The 25,352-nt window shown below is 42.2% G+C and overlaps 1 protein-coding gene across 3 annotated transcripts in view; it reads left to right on the top strand.

Moving 5' to 3' along the window:
* The window catches only part of OLFM4 (olfactomedin 4), a 147,355-nt gene that overhangs the window by 110,945 nt on the left and 11,058 nt on the right, over positions 1–25,352 (top strand). For 2 of the 3 annotated variants that reach the window (XM_054529076.2, XM_054529077.2), the window contains exon 2: positions 18,738–18,890. In XM_054529076.2, the coding sequence (XP_054385051.1) occupies positions 18,828–18,890 (63 nt within the window). In that variant the 5' untranslated portion in view covers positions 18,738–18,827. Of the gene's footprint in view, positions 1–11,604; positions 13,441–18,737; positions 18,891–25,352 lie in introns of those variants that run through there. The other variant, XM_002824312.3, reaches the window with a different exon arrangement.

Raw genomic sequence — 25,352 nt, forward strand, 5'->3', positions numbered from 1 at the left:
CCTCAGACTCCTGCTCCTAAAACATCCTCTTTTCTCCTGCCATCATTGTGCCACTGTCCTTGCCCAGCTCTCCCCAACCCACCAGTCACCAGTCCTCTTTCTTCTGCCTGCAGGATCCCCATGTGTCGCCCCTCTTCCCAGGCCCCTCGCCACCACCCTCTTCCTCTCCCTGCATAGCTCTGTCTAGAGGGCTGACAGTGTTGACTGCCCTTCCTGCCTCATCCCTCTGCATCTCCAGATTCCCTTCCTCATCATCTGATGCCTTTTTAGGGTCAACCTTCAATTGTTGCTCAATGCCTAGGGGACAGAGCGCCATTTGCTGGCCTGCCATCCTGAGCCCTCCAGGATGTATCCCCAGCCACTCAGCTCAGTGAAGAATCCATGATTTTCCAGTTATCCTCAGTTGCACTTCTGCCTTTTCCATGCCTGCCACGTTTGCTGGTGCTGCTTCTGTGGGACATAGCACTTTAGAGCTGGACAGACACAGTGGACTCACAGAGCTCCAGTCCCTCCTCTCACAGGGCATCCTGGAATTTCCTGCATGCCACCAGCCCATTGTCTTGCAGAGCCTTTCCGGATGGATGATCCCAGCTGGAAGTGATCTTTCCCTTCCTGAACTCCACTGTGCTTAACCACGTGGCTCTTGCCTTGTGCTAGAGTTAATTTTGTATCTGAATGTTCAACCTTCCTGTGGTAGACAGAATAGTGCCAACTCTCTCTCCTCCCCCAAGGACATCCACTTCCGAGTCCCTGGAACCTGTGGCTATGTTATGTTACACTTCAAAGGGGAATTAAGTTGCAGATGGAATTGAGGCTGCTAATCAGCTGACTTTGAGATGAGGAGATAATCCTGGGTTATCCATGTGGACCTGGTATCATCACAGTGTAGGAGGGAGGCAGAAGAGTCAGTGTCAGAGTGGTGTGATGTGAGAGGTGCCACCAGCCATGCTGGCTGTGAAGATGGAGGAAGGGGTCACAAGCCAAGGAATGTGAGTAGTCTCTAGCTGGAAAAGGCATTGAATGGATGCTCCTTTAGAGACTGCCTTTCTCAGTGGGGAAGGAATGTGGCCGTGGCAACACGTTGATTTTGGCCCATTGAGATCTGTGCCAGACATCTGACCTCCCTAACTGTAAGATTAAAAACTTGCATTGATTTTAACCCCTAATTTTGTAGTGATTTGTTACAGTGGCAATGGAAAACTGATACACTCTCCAGCTAGATTTTAAGCACTGAGAGGGCAGAGACATTCCTTATGCTTCTTTTTGTATCCCACAGGGTGTGGCATAGTGCCTTGTATACATTAAGCACTCAGTTAATGTTTGCTCTATGGTTCCAGGAAGCTTGGTAAAGAGGGCAAAGCTGGCTTTCATGCCTCCTTCTGCCCTCAGAGCCCCTTAATGCCCTCCTGGGCTCCCATTCTGGCCCCTGGTCATCAACCTTTTCTGTGTCTCATTCCTGATTTTATTTAATCTCTGTTAATGAATGATATCTCAAGGTTGGACCCTTCCTGGGAATATTTGCATAAAAAAAGCTAGCCCTGTAGTTATAAACAGACCCACACTCAAAGGCGTTAAGGGATAGTGGTGGAACAGCCAGGTGATGATGTTGATGGCGTGGTTCTTACCCTCTGGAGGATAAGGAGACAGAAGACATGGGCCCTAACCTTTGCTTCTGGGTTTCATTAGAGAAACCACATAACCTTTCTGACCCTGAGAAGAGCTCAAGCTCTGCTAATCTCACAGGGCGGCTGAACTGAGCACCTCAGACTGGGGTAGTCTTACCCAACTGTGCTGAAGAGTGTGGAAAGCCACAGGATAAATGCGGTGCATCTTCCAGTTGTTTCTATTTTAAATGATATTTTTATATTAAAACAAACATGAGTGCATTCCAGGCAAATGGCCTCACTTGCTGAATTTCTATGCAGGCTGCCCCATCCCCATTTCCAGAGGGGGCCTGGAGTTGCAGCCAGCAGGTCCCAGGCTGAGGGCCTTGCTCTTGCTTGCACTTTCCCTTCTCACCAGAGATGGGACTTCTCCCTTTACCCCCACCCTGGGCTCAGGCAGGTGAGCAGAGCCCTGGCTGCCTGCTTGCCCTCTGGGACAACCACACTTCTCCCTTTTTTTCTCCAGGGCTTAGTTCCTGATGCTCTTGCCTTATGTCCTGGTGCGATCAGCTGCGTTACCTCCATCTGTTGTGTGGAGCAATGGTGCTTCCCTTTCTGCTCCGACACACTTGGCTTCTAGCACGCAGGCATTGGAAGGGCCTTGAGAGATCATGACCATGATCAGAGTTCTGGCCTCAGCTCTGCCACCAGCCAGCTGGAAACCCTAAGCAGCTCACCTCACCTCTGTGGGGCTCCATTCCTCACTGCAACAGTCAGGGCTGCAGTAGATAGGCTTAGAAAAGCAGGCAACCAAGAACCCCAATTCAGAACTCTCTCAGGACTCCCAACACCCTCAGGAGGAAACCCAGCCTTCTCATTATGGCTCACAAAGCACTTCATGGTCTGGTCAAGCTTTACCTTGAGGGCTTTGTTTTTATTCACCTCTTGAAACTCTATGGTCTGGCAAAAATGAATGCCTTGAACCTCCCAGAACATACCCTATTCTCCCTTATTCCCAGGACTGCTCCTCTGTAGCCATCACTTTCCTGACCCTTTTCCTGCCTCTCAATCCCTTAGACTCTTACTTATTTTGGGGGGCTCTGGTAAGTCTTCACTTCTGAAGCAGCCCTTCTGACCCCCACCTGCTCAGATTTGGTTGGAGGCTACTTTCTTGCAGGGCATAAACTTGATTTGGCTGCGATTCTAATGCCCTGCTGACTTGTCTGAGTCCTCTTTACCCCATAGGGTCTGTCCAATTTTAGAAGGCAAGACATGTGGTTTGTTCCTGTAGAATCCTCGTGCCTAGAACTGCACTGTCTAGCAGGGTCACCCCTAGCTACAGTTGGCTATTGGGCACTTGAAATCCGGCTACTCTGAATTGAGATGTGCTGGAAGTGTCAAATCCACACTGGATTTCAAAGACTTTGCATGAAAAAAATGTAAAATAATTTTACATTCTCATTCATCATTTTTTATATTGACTACTTGTTGGAGAGATGTCTTAGGGCATACACACTATGTTAAATAAAGTGTATTATTAGTTTTATCTGTTTCATTTTATTCTTTTGAATGTGGTGACTAGAAATCCAAAATTTAAAATCACATATAAGGCTTGCATTTATGACTCACATTATGTTTTCGTTAGGCTGCACTGGTATGGAGTGTATTGCCTGGCACATCTGGTTAATGAACAAACTGGTAGATGGATCTATGTGAAAGGGTAGGTGACTGTCTTCCCACCTCAGGCTCAGCTCATGTTGCTTTGCTCCAAATATGACCCCACAGCCCACTCATGCTCAGTGCTTAGAGCTGGGCAGCCTTGCTATCAGTGGTCTGTAGACCCGAGTCCCTTAGAGATGGAGCAACCTGGGATGGAACACCCTACTTTAAGCCTATGGACTGTCTTGCAGGAATCTTATGCACCTGTGTCCATATTTCCAGGAATAAAATATCAACATGACATTCTGAACTGAACAGAACAGATGCTCATTTTGATCAATTGCAACATCCCATGATACTGTAAGGGGTGTTCATTCTTACTGGCACTAGGTGAGGACACATTTCTTATTGGAAATTTCTCGCTTTGTAATATTTTGATTCTGTAATCAAACAAGATGTACTGATTAGCTTGAGACTTTTTCAAGGAAAGCTCTGCAACCGTAAAAGAACAAAGAACCCTTTTCTTATTGTACCTTTCCTTTGTGTGTAGAACTTTGGCTTTTTCATCATCCTGTACTTTATGGGGTCATTGTGTAGGCAGGTTGGAAGGAGGAGTTTAGTAGACGGCTTATCACTATCAAGAGTCTTTGAACTCTGATTTCCTGAGGATTTAGTGGTTACTTGGAACAGCTATGGGTACAGTGAGAACACAGTTTTCTGGAGATGCTACAGCTCTAACTGGGCACAGAAATTCTTGAGTCTGGTTGACATTTTGAAAGCCGTATTTTTAGTATACAACAGGTCTCAGATCTTACAATTATACTCAGGATTTACAGAGTACTTTTATAATTCCCAAAATGCTTTCACACACAGTATCTCATTTGGTTCGTACCTTCAGTCCCCTTTTAAACAAAACTCTTCTCAGAGATGTGTACACTTGCTGTCTTTAATTTCTTTCCTCTGGCTCTTCATTAAACCCCCTAAATTGTGCCTCTAGGCCCACCACTCTGTTGACACAGCTCTCGTGAAAGGTTTCCATGACCCACAATGTTGCTAAGTCCCATTCTCAGTCTTCTCATCTCATTTGACCCAATTGAGGCATTTGACACAGTTGATTGCTCTCTCCTACTTGAAATTTCTTTTTTCATTTGGCTTCAAGGACGTCGTGCATGCCTGGCTTTCCTCTGACCCCACAAGCAGTTCCTCTCCATCTCCTTGGCTCTTAGCTCCATGTTCCTCCCCACCTTTGTGTGTGTGTGTGTGTGTGTGTGTGACAAAATCTCACTCTGTCACCCAGGCTGGAGTACAGTGGCATGATCCTTGCTCACTGCAGCCTCTACCTCCTGGGCTCAAGTGATTCTCCCAACTCAGCCTCCTGAATAGTTGGGAATACAGGGACACACTACCATGCCTGGCTAATTTTTAATATTTTGTAGAGATGGGCTCTCATTATGTAACCCAGGCTGGTCTGGAACTCCTTAGCTCAAGCAACCCTCCTGCTGACCCTCCCACCTCAGGCTCCCGAAGTGCTGGGATTATAGGTGTGATCCACCATGCCTGGCTATTTCCCTGACTTTTAATCCCGGAGCCTCCTAGGTCTTAGATCTCAGATGTCTTCTCTTCTCTAGCTATACTCACTTCATTGGTGATTTCACTGTCTCATGGTTTTAAATATCATTAATAAGCTAACAATTCCTAAATATTTTTCAAGAGCATAGATCTCTCCTTTTAATTCCAGTTTCATATATCCAACTACCTACATAGTATCTCTACTTGGTTGTCTAAAAACAGCTCCAACTTTACATTCCCAAACTGATGCCCTGGGCTTCCTTCTGTGGTCTTCCCCTTTTCAATTAATGCCAACCTCATCCATCTACTTGCTAAGAGCAAAGACTTCAGAGTATCTGCATCTTCTCTTTCCTCATAGCCAACGGCAAATGTTTTCACCTCTAACATTGTCTCATCCTGAATGTGGCGATGTCTCATCGTTTCTACTGCTGTCACCCTGGTGTGAACCACCATCATCTCCTGCCTGGGTTATCTCAGAAGTCTCCATGCTGGCTTCCCATTTTTGCTCTTACTCAGCACATTCTGATCTCAACAGAGCTCTCAGAGTGATCCTGTTAAAATAAGAATTGGATCATGTTGCTCCTTTACTCAACCAGCTGCCACATACCCAGAGTAAAACCAAAATCCTTCCAATGACCTTAGAGGCCCTATGCAATGTGGCACTCCCCTGACCTCAGACTATTCTCTTCCACTTCGTTCCACACCAGCCATACTGGCCTCCTTGCTTTGTCATTCAATTCTAGGTGACATGGCTGTCTTGCAGCTTTGCATTTGCTTTTCTCTGGAATGATTTCTCTTCAGAGAGCCTCACATCTTTCTCCCCTCTCTCCTTTATATCTTTTACTCAAATGTCTCCTTTTCACTGAGAACTTCCCTGACCACCCTACTTAAAGAGGCAACCCCTGTTATCTACCTTCCCCTATTCCCCTTTCCTACTTAAATTTTTTCCCCATGGCACTTAATGCCATCTAACATACTATGTATTTTGCTTAATTTATATCATCAATCATCTGTCTCAATTAAACTGTCAGATACATGACAGCAACCGTTTTTATTTCCATTGCTATATCCCCCAGCACCTAGAACAGCCTTACCTACAGGGCAAACTCATTAAGTATTTGTAAATAAATGAACAGTCCTAGAAAATAAGCATTATTATTCTTCTTTTCTCCACTGTATCAAGGAATTGAGAGCTCAACAAGACCTGAAACCAAACCAAATATTCACACACATACACACATACACAACACACACATACACACACACACAGACACACACAGACATACACATACACATACACATACAAAATAAAACTGAACCCAGCACAGGTATAGCATAACTAAAGTGTTTGACTTGCGGAGGGGGTAAGAACGCTGGGTCAAGATAGGGTGTAGACTACTTGTGTTAGGTCTGTTTGGTTACCAAAAGAGGCTTCTAAGTAAGCCATAAACTAAAAAAATTCAGGCTAATGTTTTACAAATGTGTATTTTAAAATAATTGTGTAACTTTTCATTAAATATTTTCACAATGACATCAAAGCAATAGTCGTTCTAACTCTAAGCAAAATAGCAAGATTTATATGTCATCAGGAAGTTTGAAACTTCATAGCAATAGAAGTGCAAAATTCTTAAACATGAGACTAAATTAGAGAAGCCTCAGGCTCTCTCATGCCAATATTTCAGGATCCTCGAGGTTTCAGCAGTTGGTTGCCAAGTGCTGCTTAATAAGCATAAGTGACAGCTCAAAGGGTGCTTCTTCCACCATGATGCTGCGAAGCCCAGTTTTAGATTATACAGATGAGAAAATCATGTTTCAAGTCTCATTTTGAAATTTCTTCCCCTCTTGTTAGAAGACTTTCTTAGCCCCCCAGAATTGATTAGACCCCCCTTGCTGTAGTTAGGGCTGGCTTCATGGATGTGACACGTGTGAGTCACACAGGTCCCCGCCTTTAGAAGGGCCTCACACTTGGTTTAATGCTTCACTATCACTGTTTCAACATTCTTAATCATTTTTGAACAAAGGCCTCACATTTTTATTTTGCTCTGTGCCCCACAGGGGCCAACTCATACCAATAAGTCATAGCTGGGTGAAGAAAGAAGTACTAAGGAAGGACCAGGATGGACAAAGCAAGAGCCAGCTTCAATTGCGTTTAAATGATCATAGATCAGGTTGAGTTATTTGGTAGTTTTATGAAATTTATTTGCATAAATTTCCTGCACATGTTTGGCCATTGCCTCATTTAATGATTCATTAAATTTTGTTCCATTTAAATAGCCGTTTCAAAATTTATTTCATTATGTTCTGATTGTTTTCCAGAACTCATAAATCCAAGTTTAGTGACATGGCATGTTATCCTGGGTAATACATTTTAGCATTATGCTGTTCTTCTGATGAAAGGAGGGGGGGAAATGCAATATCCAAACTGCTACATTCTTTTTACCTTTAAATTTTCTTTGCTTCTGGAGAGCTCATTTTTCAAATTTGAAATCTTAAAACAATAATTGCATACCTAAGGGCTTATAAAGGCTGGACAGGTCATGTACCTAAAGGAAAGAGACCAGGTGTGGATGATGGGGACTGTGGCAAACTGGAGAGTGTGTGCTACTCAAAGAGGCCTCTGCTGTCACTCTATCTCACTGAGATCATGGGGAATGTAAACCTGGCATAATAAGATATTTCTTTCTCCGACAAAGGGACCTCAAACGTAGAAATTCATGTGAAATCTCTTGCTTTTCAAAAACATGGGCTCAAGTAAAGTACCATGTGGCTACTCTTGCAGAAGTAATTTTTGACATAATTCCTTCACTTTGTCCCAACTAGCACTGACATATTTTTCATTTCTCTTGTATGATAAGGTTTTTAATATAAGGAGTAACATGTGTCTAATTTCATCTTGAGGCTCCTTAGAGAGAACTTCCGTAACATTTAACGTTTGTGAAGAAATGACAGCAACCCACCTGGTTAGCTAACCTCCTGTGAGTGGGAAGAGACATTTGGTACAACTTCCGATGTTCTGGCAACCTCCAGGAGCTTCTCCATCATAGCTAATTGTGCTATGTGCTCTGTGTAGCACTCTGCAATAGAAATATAATGGAAGCCACAAATGGAATTAAAATTTTTCTGTAGCAGCCACATTAAAAAAAAAAGAGACAAGTGAAATTAATTTTAATAAAATATTTTAACTATCTAAAATATTACCATTTCAACATGTGATCAATATAAAAATTATTGATGAGGTATTTTATCTTCTTTTCTTTTACACTAAATTAAAAAAATCCTGTGTATATTTTCTACTTAAAACACATCTCAATTTGGACTAGCTGCATTTCAAGTGTTCAATAGCCATACAGGGCTAGGGGCTGCCATATTGTAAAATTCAGGTCATGCTGTGCTTTTGCGCTCAGTCACTCAGCTAGGAGGTTGGTAGATTTAATAGTTTTGTTTAGTAATGTGGACTCTTTGGACTCTTTGCCCTTCTCACTCCATTGACTTGCCCCAAAGTATTAAGTGCAGAATTCTGACACCCAGTTGGGGCTTAGCATTTGCCTGGTATCTTAGTTTGGGCTCCTGTCACAAAATGCCATAGTTGATTAACAACACAATTTTACTTCAGATAGTTCTGGAACATGGAATTCTGAGATCAGGATGTCAACATGGCCAAGTTCTAGTGAGGGGCTTCTTCCAGGCTACAGACTGTATCGGCTTTTCCTCACATGGAGGAAAGAGGACAAAAAAAGCTGCCTGAGATTCTTCTCATAAGAGCACCAATTCCCTTACAAGGGCTCCACCCTCGTGAGCTAATCACCTTCCAAAGGCCCTACCTCCTGATTCCATCACTTAGGGCTTAAGATTTCAACCTTGAATTTTGCAGACACAAACATTCAGTCCATAACACAGAGATTGAGAATATTCGGGCAGGGAAGTAACAGCAACAGAAAAATAGAAGGTATGACTAAATTTGAAAATGCTTCAAATAGTTGCAGCGGTCGTACTTAAAATTTCTGGGTGACGGTGTCCCATAGGTGCAGGAGGAGTTTGCCTCTTTCTCACAGTTAGGGGTGTAGGAGGTTAGACATGTGCAACTAACTATGGAGACAACAGGTGTCACTCAGAACCCAGGTGCTGTAACTCAGGTGGTTTGGATGGGAGGCAGGCAAAGGCTTCTGTATTGGGACAGATGAGCAAGGCGAGGATGCTCTTTGCTTCTAGCTGCAGAAACCAACTGACCTGGCCTTGGAGGAACCCGTGGGTGATTTACAATATCCAAGAGGTATGGGATATGAAAAACCCAGGTACTGACGTTGAGGTGAAGTGAAGGTGTGCTTCAATGCTTAGTCGGGAGATGGCAAGAGGAATTTAGAGGGCAGTCTGGTTCTAGGTCTCTGGGCAGATTCCATCTAGTAGGATCCAGAGATAAACCTGAAGTTTGGTGTCTCCTGAGTCCGTTCACCCCTTGTGATGGTGGTGGGGAAATGCTTCTGGGCACTGTTATGGCTCATTAGTCCAAACTTTCTCTGTGGAGGGTATAAAGCTTCTCTTTTTCCCCCCAAATTAGTATATGCTACCTTTCAACACTTCAGTTGTTGTTGCCTTTCTGCATTTGCATAGAAGTTTGCCCTGTTTTCCATTAGTTGCCGTTTTTACTAGTTTGGTTCTGCATTTTGTCAACAGGAATGATTTTGATGCAGATTGAAAACATAAGTATTTGGCTGAAAATTCTGTAATTGGGGGTTTTGATCTTGTAAACCACAATAACATGGCAAAATTTAGGTAGTTCTTGATATAGGATATGCTTAGGGAGTGAGAATGTTGATTTGGGGTTCAGGTCAGGCTGAGGAATAACCTTAAGAACTTGAATCCAAGTTTGAGTTGCTAGAGTGGGCTACATGAGATTGTAGGTACAAGGGCATAATCATGACCCTGGAGAGAATTTGAGTTGCCTATGTTCTTTAACTTGTACAATTTCTCTTGCTTGGAAATCACTCCCTTTTCTTCAACACTAATTTAAAAAAAATAAGTATTTTCTCCAATAGTTATTTAAGAATTTCCTCCACAATTCTTATTAAATCAATCCACTCATTCATGCATGCATGCAGTCATTTATTAAATATATTCCTCAGTGTACAAACGTTTATTAGACACCAAATGCCAAGCACTGGGCTAGGTGCTGGAGATTGAAAACCAATGAAGCCATGGTCACCATCCCTAAGAAGCTCAGCACCTGGCAAATTCTTCACACTTCAACCCACCTTGGGTCACTGGAGTCTATCCAGTCATTTCTCAGTATTCATTTAACTGGTTTTGTGTTCAATTTGTGTTTATTCCTAGTATATTCCCTGAAGTGGCCTGCCTTCCGTAAGTGACAAGGCATTTTCATTAGAAAAAATTATGCATTCTTCTTTCCTTATCATCATAGGGCCTGATATTCTGCACAGAGTAGGCTCTAACACACATTGTTAACCGAGGGACCAATTTCCAGGGTAAATAAATGGGGTCAGCTGATTAATACTTATATACACGATTATTGATATTGCTAATAGAAATTTGAGGGTTGTTGACGATGTAGTCAACTGATATGAAAAGCCTCTATTGCCAATCTGTAGACCAAACACAGCCTCTGTTGTCCTTGTATACACCAGATACCCCATAGATACCCTCCTGCAAAAATGCAGCAGTATGTTTGATTTTTAATGACAAGAGGATTAAATTAAAGTTATATCCACACGGATGTCTTCCTTGTGTGTTGCAACTGTTTAAGAAGTATGGTTTGGGGAGGTCCCCTAATGAAGTGCATAAATAGTAACTTTCTTTCAAACTGTCAGTGAAGATTGCTGTATTACTCAAGTGAATTTCAGTGACCCCTTACTCTAGAAGGATCCCAGGGTAGAACACATTTTTACAAATAATACACTTTGCTTTGCAGCTCTGATAATTTTGTTCCTGTCTTTGAGTCTGTCATACAACCACGAGGCTGCTTGTTTCTTAGGACAAAGGTATTTGCAGGGAAACTGATCAAACTATTTTTATTAATAATCTCATTATTATTAATAATCTTATTACAGAGGCATCACCAATGCTTTTGTGCATTTGAGGGTACCAAATAGATTAAAGTTTTCTTCTGGAAACTCTGGAGCCATACAAGAACAAAGAAGCTTATGAGCACAGTGGGTGGTGGTTCTTCCCTGGCTAAGGCACATTTGTGCTTGGGAGAACTGCTGTCCCATTTCTGCAGCATTGCCACCCCTCTGGTAAGGGGTCTTCTAATGAATTGGCCATAGGAGCCCTTAAAGGTAGTCATGACTACAGGCTATACCACTGTTAATGAGATTTTCTTTCTGACAGGGCACCAACATGCTCCTTGAAAAAAGGTACAAGTAAGGCTCATTACAGCCACATGCAGAGGCTACTGGCAAATGAGAACAGATTTGCCGTTTGCTTTGGTGGGAATCGGGAGGAAGAGGGGAATTGTGATGGCAGGTAGAGATATATTCTCCTCCTTATGTCCATATTCATAGCATTCAATCTTAGAATAATGGATTCAGTCTCCCAGTTTTCATTCTCACACATTCGGTATACATTCCCTGCCTTGGACTGGGGCATCTAAGTGGTTAGAACATTTGACCAAAGAGGCCAAGGCTGAATTGCTTCCCACAGAGAACAATGAGCTTTACAGCCCACATTTCTCCCTATCTGTTCTTCTTCACTCTCTATTCATCCATTTGTGGTTTTCCTGTCCCCCCTTCCCCCTCCCCCCCACCCCGGTTTCGAATAGTGTACCAGAGGTATAAGACCCTGTTTCTCACATTAGCACTGTGCTTATTCTGAGAGTTTGGAGCTCCTGGGGAGGGGTGGGGTGGTGTGGGAACAGAGTGGGGCATGAACCTTCTCTCCTTATTTTGAACCCAGCAATCTCACATATCGATCTAGTCTTTAGGAAATTAAACAAACAATGAAAAAGCTGACATTTTTATGGCACGTCAAAAGTCATAAGCAACTTCCCATACAATATTTCATTTAATTCAAACAATTTAGGAATTGTTACAACCCTAGAGGGGCTAAATGACATGCCCAAAGCCACCAACTCATTGTGACAAAGCTTTTTTGTTTGTTTTTGTTTTTTTGAGACAGTCTTACTCTGTCTCCCAGGCTGCAGTGCAGTGGTGTGAACATGGCTCACCACAGCCTCAACCTCCCAGGCTCAGGTGATCCTCCCACCTCAGCCTCCCAAGTAGCTGGGACTACAGGTGCATACCACCACACTTGGCTATTTTTTTCATTTTTTGTAGACACAGGGTCTCACCATGTTGCCCAGGCTGGTCTCCAACTCTTGAGCTCAAGCCATCCTCCCACTTTGACCTCCCAAAGTGCTGGGATTACAGGTGTGAGCCCCCGGCCCAGAGCTGGGTCTTAATACCGAGACTAACACCTTTTTCATTCTCCAGGGAAGAAGGCAGAGGTCACAAAGGTGTGTGAAATGTTGAGCAGGGCAAATGGATCCTGGAGCCCAGGGTCAGGGCTGCTGAGCAAGAGAAAATGCATCTTATTTCTCAGTTTAATGAAGAATAAGCTTGAGATCTTGAATGCCTGGCTGGCTCACAAGAAGCTCAAGGGCAATAGAGGTCAAAGTTTTCTGGAGAGAGAAACTGCTCCTGGGGTCCTCCTTGACTGGGTTTGGGGCAGTGCCCTGGCCTGGGAGAGCGGGCACTGGGTCATTGGGATCCCTTTGTTTATTTGGGTGTTTTCTCTTCCCTACATGAAGCATACAGCGGTGAGTGCTTGATAGGGCAGAGTCCTACCTGGTTGGCAAGGGAACAAAACATTGCTGGTCTTTCCTTTAGAGTGGGGTTGTTAGACAACTTTGTCTAGAAACAGTCAGTGTAAGGAACAGGTCAATGACAACTTGGGCAGTAGGAACTGAAGAGGGAAGCTCAGTCGCTCCTGGAGGAGAGCCACAGTCCCTAAGGCGAGTTCCCTAACTGTCTGTGAAAAGTAGTATTCAGTAAAATGGGGGAGAACACTAGAAGTGCTGCGAGGCAAAGGATTGAGGGTTGCTTTTCCTCCCTGGAGCCTCCAAACTCTGTCTCATCCACAAAGACTACTTTAATCTCATCTCTTTCAAGGAAGTACCAAGTGGGAAACCAAATATTGGGCTTTACAAAGCACATTTGAGTCAATGTTTGGCAGCGGATATCTGGATCCAAGGGCAGCTCACAGAGTGGGCCCCACTGACAAGGTATGGGCCATGACTCAGATTCCTGGGTGTCCTGACCCTCCTGGGGCAGGTCACATGTTCCCTGGCCACTCCCTCTTTTCCTAGATGCTGGCCATGGGGAAATCACCACTGGGCACTATAAGAAGCCCCTGGGCTCTGTGCAGAGCCAGCGGCTCCAGCTAAGAGGACAAGATGAGGCCCGGCCTCTCATTTCTCCTAGCCCTTCCGTTCTTCCTTGGCCAAGCTGCAGGGGATTTGGGGGATGTGGGACCTCCAATTCCTAGCCCTGGCTTCAGCTCTTTCCCAGGTGTTGACTCCAGCTCCAGCTTCAGCTCCAGCTCCAGGTCGGGCTCCAGCTCCAGCCGCAGCTCAGGCAGCGGAGGTTCTGTGTCCCAGGTGAGGAGGCCTCAGAATCTGAATGAGCTGCATTTATTCCCTTCCTCTTGCTTTTGGGTACCTGAATACAATTTCATGGATGGCTAGACCTGGGAACTCTAAAAGATTTATGACTTATTTTGTTAACCATAGGTGCCCTGGAAATGAATTAAAGCCTCAGTAAAATAATTAAATTGTTAGCAAGAGAGACAACATCTCAGTTCTCCAGCTGGGACTTTTGAGAATATCTGTTTTTTAGAGGAATTCTCAAATCTGGCTGCACATTAGGATGAGTGGCCAGGGGGACTCTAAAAGTACAAATGCCTGGGTTCTGTACTTAAAAACATCCTGCATAGATGTATACAAATCAAATATTTTAAAAAACCTCTCCCCAGGTGATTCTAATATACAGTCCAAGATGGGAACTGTTAGGGAAAGACTCTGTGAGTTGCAGCTCTGGGAAAGTTTGTCCAGTTGTTTTGCTGCCTGGCAGGGTCCCAGAATGGTGAACAGGAGCCCTCGAGGGAGTGAGAGCCGCAGTGCCCTAGTTGAAGCCATGACCATTTCTCTTGGCCTGGTTTGTAAAGGAGATGGGTGTCAGAAATAAGGGGGGAGTTACTGGTCCTTAGCAAAGTGTTATTACAAGTGGACATTTGCCTGGGGGAGTGTTCATTCTCTGCAGTCTTCTTTACAGGGAATCTTCAGGGCCATTTCCAGCTCCAAACAATAGTAGCAACAAACAAACAAAACCAAAATTCATGCATTACAGAGAGGCTGGTACAGCTAGGCTAAGTGCATTGAAGGCATAGTAAGCCCAGTTCCGTGGGGGATGAGTCCTCTTTGGATCTCCTTTAAAGAAAGGAGAATAGGCTGGAGGGCATGAGAGGTTAGGAGGTAAGAAGCAGTTATTCATTTCACTCTGTGCCTTTCTGCGGGAACCCCACTCTGCAAACCTCCTAGGCTATTCTTGCTAGGGTATAACTTGGGATGGGGGAGTCTTACCTGGGCCAAAGCTTCTCTCTCTAAGCCTCTAGGATCTTTCCTCACAAGTCAGGTAGCTGCTTACATTATCATGCCTGAATGGAAGGGCAAATGGGAGAAGGGGGAGGAAAAGGCTTTTATTTGTTTTATTTTGACTATCAGAAATTACAGATATTAAAAATGTGATAATTAACAAATGGTTTGGATAGGGCCTAGATAGAAACAGCAGCAATAGCATTTACTGTGTGTCTAATAAATGCCAGGACTAGGTTAAGTACATAACATATATCTTTTTTTTGTTGTTGTTGTTTGTTTGTTTTTTGAGACAGAGTCTCATTCTGTCACTCAGGCTGGAGTGCAGTGGCACGATCTCGGCTCACTGCAACCTCCGCCTACCGGGTTCAAGTGATTGTCCCGCCTCAGCCTCCTGAGTAGCTGGGATTACAGGCGCCCGCCACCACGCCCGACTGATTTTTGTATTTTTAGTAGAGATGGAGTTTCACCCTGTTGGTCAGGCTGGTCTCGAACTCCTGACCTCATGATCTGCCTGCCTCAGCCTCCCAAAGTGCTGGGATTACAGGCATGAGCCACCGCACCTGGCCTATATTATCTTATTTAACCTTAAGATGTAGGTAAAATTAATAGTCCCATTTTAGAGATGTGAAAACAGGCTTATCAAGGTGAAGTCATTAGTTTTAAGTCACTAAGCTAGCAAGTTATATAGCTCAAAATTAGTCTGTCCATTCTCTTTATCATGTCTGTACATATAGGTTTCTATATTTCCAATGAGTATAGATGAAAATTTATTATTTTTTAGAGGAGGGAGGCTTGGGAATCATAAGTAGGCACAAGAATTCTTTGCAGTCAGAAATCAGATACATAATTTTATTCTGTGATACTCAATGATTTCTAGGGATGATCAGAATTGGCTAGCACTCTTTTTTGGACTGAGGTTAACAATAATAATTTATTATGAAGCTCCATCACCAGTCAGAAACCAGAATTTGGGTAAGATTATCAGCTATAATAATAGAAAATAAAACATAGATCAAGAAACAGAGAAATCCAGAATGCCTATTGTCTGGTAAAAAGACAAATATTTAAAAGTAGATGAGACATGATAGTTAAATTGGACTTAGAGGTTTTAATTTTCCTTTTTACTTATCTCTCCCTAGTGAGTCAGTATCACAACTCCAACTTTTTTTTATAGTGGACTAGGAGTCAATTTCACTATCAACCTAATTTTCTGGGGCTGGCTGTCAGCTTGATGAGCTCTTTGGAAGGTGGTAGAAAACCCTTTTATAACTGTCATTGAGTAAGTTCCAAACATATCATTTTCTGTACTTTGAAAATGTTGAGTACCATTATTTTATACCTTGAATCTTTGCTGACACTTAGCCTTGGCTACTAATTAGAGCCAATTGCAACCTTAAATGTGAGTTGTACCTTCTGCTGTAGGCACTCACAGTACTCTTTGCCTCAGATGTCTCCCTCCTGAGGAGGGGCCTCTGCAGGGTCCTCAATTCACAAGACTAGGAAAAGGCCCAATGCTCCGCTCCACAGAGTGACTGGTATAGTTGGAACTGCAACGAGTCACATGTTTTGTTGTCATCAGGCTACGAGGCTGGTTTGAAAAAACAAGTAGGGCTTTCAGAGTAACAGTGGGCCTGATTCCTGGGCAGAAATTGAGTCTTAATCGTCTCCCTAAAGCCAGAGCCTGGCATAGTGTAGACATCAGTAAATGTTAATTGAACACATGCTTAGGGAAAATCTACCAATATAAGGTGTCTTGTGGGGTACTCAGGGTCCTATTTGCTCTACACAAGGGGAATCGCATATTCTTCCAAAGGCCAAGGGGACAAGCGCTTGTCTTTGTCTCCCATCCCCCATGCTTCATTCATGGAGAGTTTGGGCATTCACCGCAGGGAGAGACTCATCACCATTAGCTTCATTGTCTTTGAATGCGAGGAGCAGAAATATCTCTAATGGGAGACACTGATCAAACTTATGGACCATTTTGATGTCAGCATGTCAGCTGAGCATGCTGGGCTGATGATAAGCAGGATGGAAGCTGGGGAAGTCCACAGCATTGGGACAGAGATGTTCAGTAGAAACTGATGGAATGGCTGTCAACAGGGCTCATAATTATTTGTCTGTCTTTCAAGTGAACTTCAGGACTAAAAGTTGTTAGCTAGTGCTTCCTAGTTGACTGTCTAGAGATTGCTTGATGATATCCACTGTTTTCTGAGTTGGCAGAGTTTTTCAGAGAACTCTGAGAATGGCCCAACCCTGTTTGTGCAGCTAATTAAACTCACCTTGTTAAAATGCAATGCAAGTTTTTTTTTTGCTAGACAGTTATTATAATAAGCTATTTCTTCAAAAGTCCTTGATATGTCGGTCTTTTCTGTAAAAGCCTTGGCATGCTTGAGTTGGAGTCTTTCTGTCTTTGGAGAAATGAGTAAAGCTGGTTTCAAGGGAAGCCAGCCTTTCTGATAGGTTCCTGGTATATCTTACCCAGTCTTTATTCATCTCTGGCAAAGACACTTCCCCTATTCAAACCCTGCTGTCCACCCCTATGTTCGACATAAATCTGCTTGTTTCTCCTCTCTACTCCTGAACTCTTTCCCATGTGGGGATGTGATTGGAAAAGAAAATTGAGGCCAAGGTAATAAAGTTTGACTAAACACATAAACAAAAAATATGATTGGATATGCACACATTTTTTTTTTCTGCTCATCTTGAAACTTAAATTAAAAACAACTTAGATGCAAAAGCCTTGATTGGCCCCGAGGCCAGTGATAAAATAAGTCTTCATTATAGAAGCATCTAGACCCAGCTTGTTCAGGCATCATGGAGGTTGGTGGCCATTAAACGCACAGGACACATGACACCACCTGCAGCTGGCTGACCTGAACTTTGAGACATGGCCAGAGTCTCTTCTAGCTCTGAAGACCATTGCTGTCTCCTTAGAGGTTTCATAAAAAGTCCCTTCAGGCTGATGTTCCACAGGTGAGCTTTGGGTTGGCTTTCAGATGAGATCATTAAAAGGCACAGCAAATTGGCTGCCAAGGGTTACTCTGTAAGGCAACAGTAGTAATAAAAAAATGTTAATTGTGCTGGGATCCTCTTGGGGAAGTTCAAAGGGGACAAAAGAAAAACAGGATCTTTCAAATGTGTCATTTAAAAATATGCAGTGGCACTGAAGTGTGAGTCTGAATATCTTAAAGAAACATAAAATATTTTAAAATGAATTTTTCTGCAAATGGTAAGCTGGAAAAAAACTTTTATTAAAAAAAATTGCACAAAACCTTCAAGCTCGTACGCTATTCAGTTTCTAACAAATGGCTGGTTCCCATTTTGAAGGATGTTAATTTGCAATTTCCCAGGCGATGAGAGGATATGAATTTGCATCATATATTTTCACTGTAGCCCACATCCTTGGTGATTCCCTCATTCTGATGAAAAGGAATTGGATTGGGTTGGGGTGAAGGTGAGGAAAAGAAAATGAGCAGTAGAAGGAAAGAGAACATGACATTTTCGGATCACCTACTCTGCGCCAGGGACTTGGCTCACATTACTCCGTTAATACTGAGGACAACCCTGTGAAGTAGGTTATCTCCATTTTACAGATGAAGGAACTAAGAATTAAGAAGGTTTCACATCTAGCAAGGGCTAGAATTGAAATTCAAACTTAGCACTCTCATAGCTTCTTTATTTCCCTTTCCTTGCATAGAGATAGGAATACTCTCCTTTAAGACTCCAGAATGGCTGGGCGCAGTGGCTCAGGGCTGTAATCCCAGCACTTTGGGAGGCCGAGGCGGGTGGATCACGAGGTCAGGAGGTCGAGACCACCCTGGCTAAGACGGTGAAACCCCGTCTCTACTAAAAATACAAAAAATTAGCCGGGCGTGGTGGCGGGTGCCTGTAGTCCCAGCTACTTGGGAGGGTGAGGCAGGAGCATGGCGTGAATCCGGGAGGCAGAGCTTGCAGTGAGCCGAGATTGCGCCACTGCACTCCAGCCTGGGCGACAGAGCGAGACTCCGTCTCAAAAAAAAAAAAAAAAAAAAAAAGGGCTCCAGAATGGAGAATCTTCCTTTAGGTAAAGTCTGCTGGCATAGTGGTTTTCGTGCAACCAGTGGCGATGTGGCTAAACGCTGGGTGGTCCCCACCTGTGAAAACAAAGCTGTTTTAGCTTGTTTCTATGATTCTATTCATTTATGTATTGGACTCCACTTACTTGCCTGTAAGTACTCTCGATAAGCCAATTTCTGTCGCTCCAGTTGCCAAAAGCTCAGATTCCAGCTTGTTACTGATGTTCAACTTGTTATTATTTACAGTTGTTTTCCAATTTCACCGGCTCTGTGGATGACCGCGGGACCTGCCAGTGCTCTGTTTCCCTGCCAGACACCACCTTTCCCGTGGACAGAATGGAACGCTTGGAATTCACAGCTCAGGTTCTTTCTCAGAAGTTTGAGAAAGAGCTTTCTAAAGTAAGCATTTTCTTTTCAAGCAATATCTTGATAAAGAGAAACAAAACAAAAAGTGTTTTAATTTAGGATTTTATAAACAACAATTCTTCACTGTATCAAAGCCATCGCGTTTTTATTCTATGGTGATTTTAGTATTTATTTTATAGGACACCAATGGAGTTCTTATTAAGGCAGGGAAAATGAGAGCACAGGAAGAAAGTGGGGTTCAGATTGTTCACGCCGTGGATAAACTCACTATAGTATTGTGGTACTTATGCAGTTGGAAAGAAGCCTTGAGCTCTCCTTGCAAACCCCAACCTGCAATTTTTATTTTGTTTTGATGCTGCTTCTTCCTTTTGGTCTTCTAGATCTTTCCTCAAGCTTTGCTTTCTTTTCTTTCTTCTCCTCTATCCCCTTTAGTTCTATTCTATCTCCCTTCTCTTTTTCCTTTTCTTCTATTTCTATTCCATTCCTGCATCCTTTAGTTTCTTATTTCTCTTGCCTCAATCCTTGACCTTATTCATCCCTTCTAATCTCTCTTTTCCTTTCCTGGTTAATTCTTTTTTGGGGGGACATTTTTGGGTATTTTATTACTTTTAGATGATCTTTTTTTCCCTCCTTCTTTTCCTCTTCCTCCACTTCCACTCCTTCAAATCCTCTCCCTCTCATCCTCCTCCCTCCCTCTCTCTTTTCTTTAACCCTTTTTTATCTTTACAAATTGCTCACTTCCTTCTCTCTCTCCCTCACTCTCTTTTTTTGTGACAGTAAGTTGTAGTCTCTTTTATTTTTTTCTATTTTCTCCAAGTGAAACCCAAGGTTGTAGTCTCTTTATTTTTAATCTTAATTTTTTTTGGTGTATAGTAGGTGTATGTATTAATGGGGTACATGAGATACCCTGAGACAGGCATGCAATGCATAATAATCACATCATGGAAAATGGAGTGTCCATCCCCTCAAGCATTTATCCTTTGTGTTACAAACCATCCAATTAGACTCTTTTACTTATTTTAAAATGTACAATGAAATTATTATGGACTGTAGTCACCCTGTTGTGCTGTTGAATACTAGGTCTTATTTATTCTAACTACTTTTATTTTTTACCCTTTAACCATCCCCACTTCCATCCTCACCCTCCATCTCTCTTTCTTGATAGTTATCTTCTATTGTCTCAGCAGGAACATTACCTTTGATGTGTCCAATATTAGACAAAAATTGAAGGCTTCCCTGGGAATTTGAATCAAGACTAACAGGTTTCTCAGCCTTAGTAAAAACACTGACTTGAACCCTGATTACTGTTTTTTTCTTTAGCCAGAGGAAGTTATCTTAAAGGGTTTGCCTTTCTCTGGGCTGGCTGGAGCAATGTGACTTGGCGTTCTGGTTTTGACCCCTTCCACCTTTTCAGCCCAAGTTAAAAATCAATTAGAAAAGTTCCTATTTTCTGCACAGGTGAAGTCCAAGCTAGGCTATAATCACATTATGCGTTATTTAATACAACTCCATTAATTTACAAGGAGCTCTGGCTTTACTGCAAGATTCAGAATAAGTTTTCCTAAGAAATTTAAGCTTTGCCACCTCAACATCCAACATAGTTATCCTTTAAAACAAAAATTATGACGAGGCTGAGACCCTACTTTCAGCCTGAATTGGTAGATAAATATTCTAAGTTTAAATGAGTGTCCAGGAAAATGTGTTTGACTACTCTAGAAACCTAGCTGCTTAAGAAATAAAATGTCCTTGAATTAATCAGTGGAAAAGGCACACCACTAAATTATAAATTCTAACCATTAATATTCATAGCCTTATTCCAGCATAATCAAGTACAGATAAGAAGTTATGCATAAAAACATAACAAGTAGAGGAAAATCCTAGGTAAAGATCTTTTCAGTTAGAGTCATTTGCTTTGAAATAGTGGAAACTACTGATTTACATGTTGTCTTTGCTGGCAGCAGTGTGAAGGGCAGTTTGAAACCTTATGCGCTCCAGGGAGTATGTGTGGCTTGCCAGGTTTGTGAATATGGGACATTTAATTCCAGTACCGTACGGGAGGCTGGTAACATCTGCTTTGCTAATGACAGGTAGGGAAGAAGTGCAGAATAGGTGGGAAAGTTTTAGTTCTGAATGTGTCGGTGGCTGCTCTGATCCCCAAAAAACTGTGATTGTGGCCTAAGAAAAAGGTTTATCTGCTAGCTAGGATTTATATAATCGATTTAGTGTGACAGGTGATAATAACAACAATAATCGTAGCAGTTTGTTTGTGCTTTTTCAAATGCTTCCAGTTCTATTCTCCTCTCAAGTAACCCTTTAAGGCAGATAGGCCAGGTGTTGTCTCTCCCATTTTAGAGACAGAAAAACTGCAGTTCATAAAGGTAAGGAGACTTGCCCAAGGTCATTCCTCTCTTGGCTGGTTAAGCCAGATCAGAATTCGAGTCTTCAAAATCATCCCAACTCTCTTTCCTCTTGGCCATGCTGTTAGCATCCTCCAAGGTAGGTGCAGGAAGAGATGCAGTAGTAATGCCTTCAAATCCAAAGTTATCTCTTTAGCTGAGGGCTTTCGAATTTCCAAGTGAGTTATTACAGCTGTCCCTAGGTTGCCTTGAAAATCGTCATTTATCCGGGGGCCTGGGAGAATGTCCGTTTAGGACAGGCCAGTAGAAAAGGTTTTTGACTGCCTTACATTGACTCATTATCTGTCAGTGCACAGAGAAGACAGGGAGCTGCCTCTGCATAAGATGCTGAAAGCATTTTATACTTTTCTGTTGTTTATGGTATATCCTTTTGTGACTATACTTAGGAAAGGGATGGCACAAAAGGCAGCTCAGGATTTTCTCTTTCTCTGGAGGCTTATGGTCTTTGGCATAAGTTATTTAATATGACACATTTGCTAGTAGATCCTCATGCACGGGAAGGTTGAGGCAGCCTAGGAGACATTAAGGCAACCCATAAAGAAATAACATTGATTGAGCCATATTTTATGTAGTGAAATATAATAAATTAAAAGGTCAGATTGGAAAACGCTGAAATTACTGTTTCTCTATTAATTTCTATAATTCATAGGGCCTCCATTAGCTAGGCACTTAATGTACATTATCTCTAGTCTTTATGATAATCTTGTAAGCTCAATATCATTACCCCCAGTTTACAGGAAACTAAGGGTTAAAGAAATTAAGTGATTTGCCCACTAAGTACTGAAGTTAGATTTGAGTCTAGTTGGGTCTAGCTCCAAAGTACTTTATATGTCTTTACAATCACTCCAGGCTCAATGAACCCTGTTACATTTACTTTGAAACATATATTGAAAATAGTAGTATGTTGCAAAGTAAACGTACTTATTTCAAATAGTCTGGCCATAGTTATAATCACAGGTTTTGAGAGACTGGCAGAAACATGAACCAGATTAATTCTTTACAAGACCACATTAATTATAAGGAACAATAACAGGCACCCTCAAACCAACACTCACACAAATTTTATTCCTCATCAATGATATAGTATGTGCATAACAAGCAAAATAAAATGGAAGCTGTGAATGTTAGGCTGGTGGCTTAAAGGCTCAACTAAAACATAGATGAGCCGTCTAGTGCTCGGACTTGTAGTGATGAGGAGCTTCGAAGTAAAGATGTTGACACAGGACGTGTCTTCTCAAGGCTAGACCCATATTCTTGATAGAATGTTTAGCAGCGTCCTTGGTCTTTAGATGCCGATAGCACTCACCCACCCCCCAGTTATGAGAACCAGGACAAAATCACCACCACTACCACCCTCCCTCCATTTAGAACCACTGTTCTAGATCAAAATACAGCCATAGGTCAGCTAAAGACAGGGACATGTTCTGATAAATGCATCGTTAGGTGATTTTAACATTGGTGAACATCATTGTATACTTACACAAACCTAGAGGGTGTAGCCAACTACACACTCAGGCTATGTGATATAGCCTATTGCCAGGCTACAAACCTGTACAGCCTGTGACTGTACTGAATACTGTAGGCAATTATAATACAATGCTAAGTTTTTGTGTGTGCATATATATCTAAACATAGAAAAGGTACAGTAAAAATATGACATTTATAATCTCATGGGACCACTGTCATATATGTGGTCTGTCATTGACAAAAATGTTATACAGCAAATGACTGTATTTTCTAGAAGAAGAAAAAAATGCAGAAAGTGCCCCAAGTGCCAGGGATGTGGGACTGGAGGCTCCCAGGCAGGCTGGGCTGCCTCTCCCAAGACTGCACCTCCCAGGAGGAGCTGGCATGTGGTCAGCATTGTCCACGCATTCCCAAAGCTACAGATTCATATATGTGAAAAGTTCATATGAATGATTTACTTTAATTAGTACAGTTCACACTCTGAAGTCTTTCTGGCCCATCCCCAAGCTCTTTTGTGTCTTCTCTAACTCCATGGATGATTGCCATTTTCCTGAACACCGCTGAGCATCCTTTAAGTGTCAGCTGAAGAACCTGGAGTTTTTTTCCTCAAATGGATCTTTACAGACCCTTCATTTTATCTGCACCAGGGCAGGCACACCACACATTTTTATAGGTAACAAACTCCAGAGTATGCCTTGCTTTTTTTGTGAGAATCTAGGAGAACCACATTTTATTTAGCAGAGATGAAAGTTGAATCACTCATTTTTGTAGAACAACAGCTGCGATGTGCCACCAAAATGTTCCAGAGAAGCTGAGGGTGTTTCATTTGTTCCAAGAGCTGGCAAGGCCAAATGCCAACAAGCATATTTATTTCTCAAACTTCCATTTCTGTAATGGATTGGCACTTTATTTATTTATTTTTATCATAGTCAAGGTTTTATGCCTGAGTTTTGTAGACACTGGAACCTGGCAGCCCTGTATCTGCAGTGTACTTCTGAGGGGGACTTGTTAGGTTTTATATATAGTGAGCCCTCCATAGCCTTGGTTCTGCATCTGCAGATATAACCAAACTCAGATTGAAAAATTTCACGGAAAAAAACTAATAAAAATAACCACGTAACAACAGAAATTATACAAATAAAAAACAATACAACAATGATTTATATAGCATTTACATTGTTTTAGGTATTATAAGTAATCTAGACTTGATTTAAAGTATTTGGGAGGATGTGTGTAGATTGTAGGCAAATACTGTACCATTTTCTGTCAGAGTCTTAAGCATCCTTGAATTTTGTTATTCTTGGGAGGTTCTGAAACCAATCCACCATGGATACTAAGGGGTGGCTGTATATATGTTTTAACCTCCCTATCCGCCAAAATATCACCAGCCTTGTCATCCTCCGAGTTATGGTATATCCAATGGCAGTGAGCATCAGTTGCCCGAGGAGATACACTAGCAGTGCCAAGGACTGTTTTTTCAACTTTCATTAAAATCCTTTTTGCCTGAAGCCCTAGACCTCTAGGTCTGTGGTCTATGAGTCTACTTTAATTTGCACAATGGGGTTAAGTGGAAGGGCTGAAATGACAGAAGTTAGGATTGCTTTTGGTATGAGAAGGATTAGAGGCCAACATCTGGCTCTAAATTCATCCAGGTACTGTGGATCAGCTACTTGATATTAGTGTAGTTTTGGGAAAAGTATCACTTCTGTTCAAATTTTTAAAAAGCATATAAAGCCAGAAACATTTAATGAGCAGGTCCTTAAAAAAGCCATGGCATTTTCTTTAGAGATCAGACACAGAAAGAACCACCAACTGTGTTTATTAAAATATCCATTTGGAGATTCCAATTATACACTAAACTGCCAAGGGAATTTTTGGAAGTATTTTAACTTAATGATCAGACATTCAAATATATGCAACAAATCTGTAATTTAAAGGTCTGATTGCAATAATCAGTTCTTGGAATAAATGTGGGTGCACTTAATGAAATGTGCACTCTACAGGGCACACACATTCACATATTGTGTAGTAGGTTGGATCTTTATGCCACTTTGTAAAAGGCAGACGGGATCAAAACTAATTGTATATGGTGATCAAAGAAGGAATTCAGCATAGCGCATTTCTCCCTTTTCCAGAAAATACTTAGATTTAGAGCCATGTTTCTAAATAGAAGGAGGGTGGTGTTGGCGGTGGCAATGATTTTGTCCCCAGGGAACATTTAGCAATGCCCAGAGACATTTTTGGTTATCATAACCGGGGAGTGGTTGGATGCAACTGGCATGAAGAAGCCAGGGATGCTGCTTAATATTGTGTAATTCACAGCACAACCCCCACAAGAAATGACAATCCAGTCCCAAATGCTAACAGTGCTGAGGTTGAGAAACAATTAGAGTAAGTGTGTTGAAGGGAGGAGAGATGGCAAGAGACTATGATACAAACCAGTTTAATTTGGGGAGCTAATGTCTTCAAACATTAAAATGGAGATTAAGAAAAAAGGGCTCAATATCACCTGATCATTAGAGAAATGCAAATCGAAGCCACAGTAAGATACCATCTCATACCAGTCCTGAATGGCTATCATTAAAAAGTAAAAAAATAACAGATGCTGGTG

Source organism: Pongo abelii, chromosome 14, assembly GCF_028885655.2.
Source record: "Pongo abelii isolate AG06213 chromosome 14, NHGRI_mPonAbe1-v2.0_pri, whole genome shotgun sequence".
NCBI classification, from domain to species: domain Eukaryota; kingdom Metazoa; phylum Chordata; class Mammalia; order Primates; family Hominidae; genus Pongo; species Pongo abelii.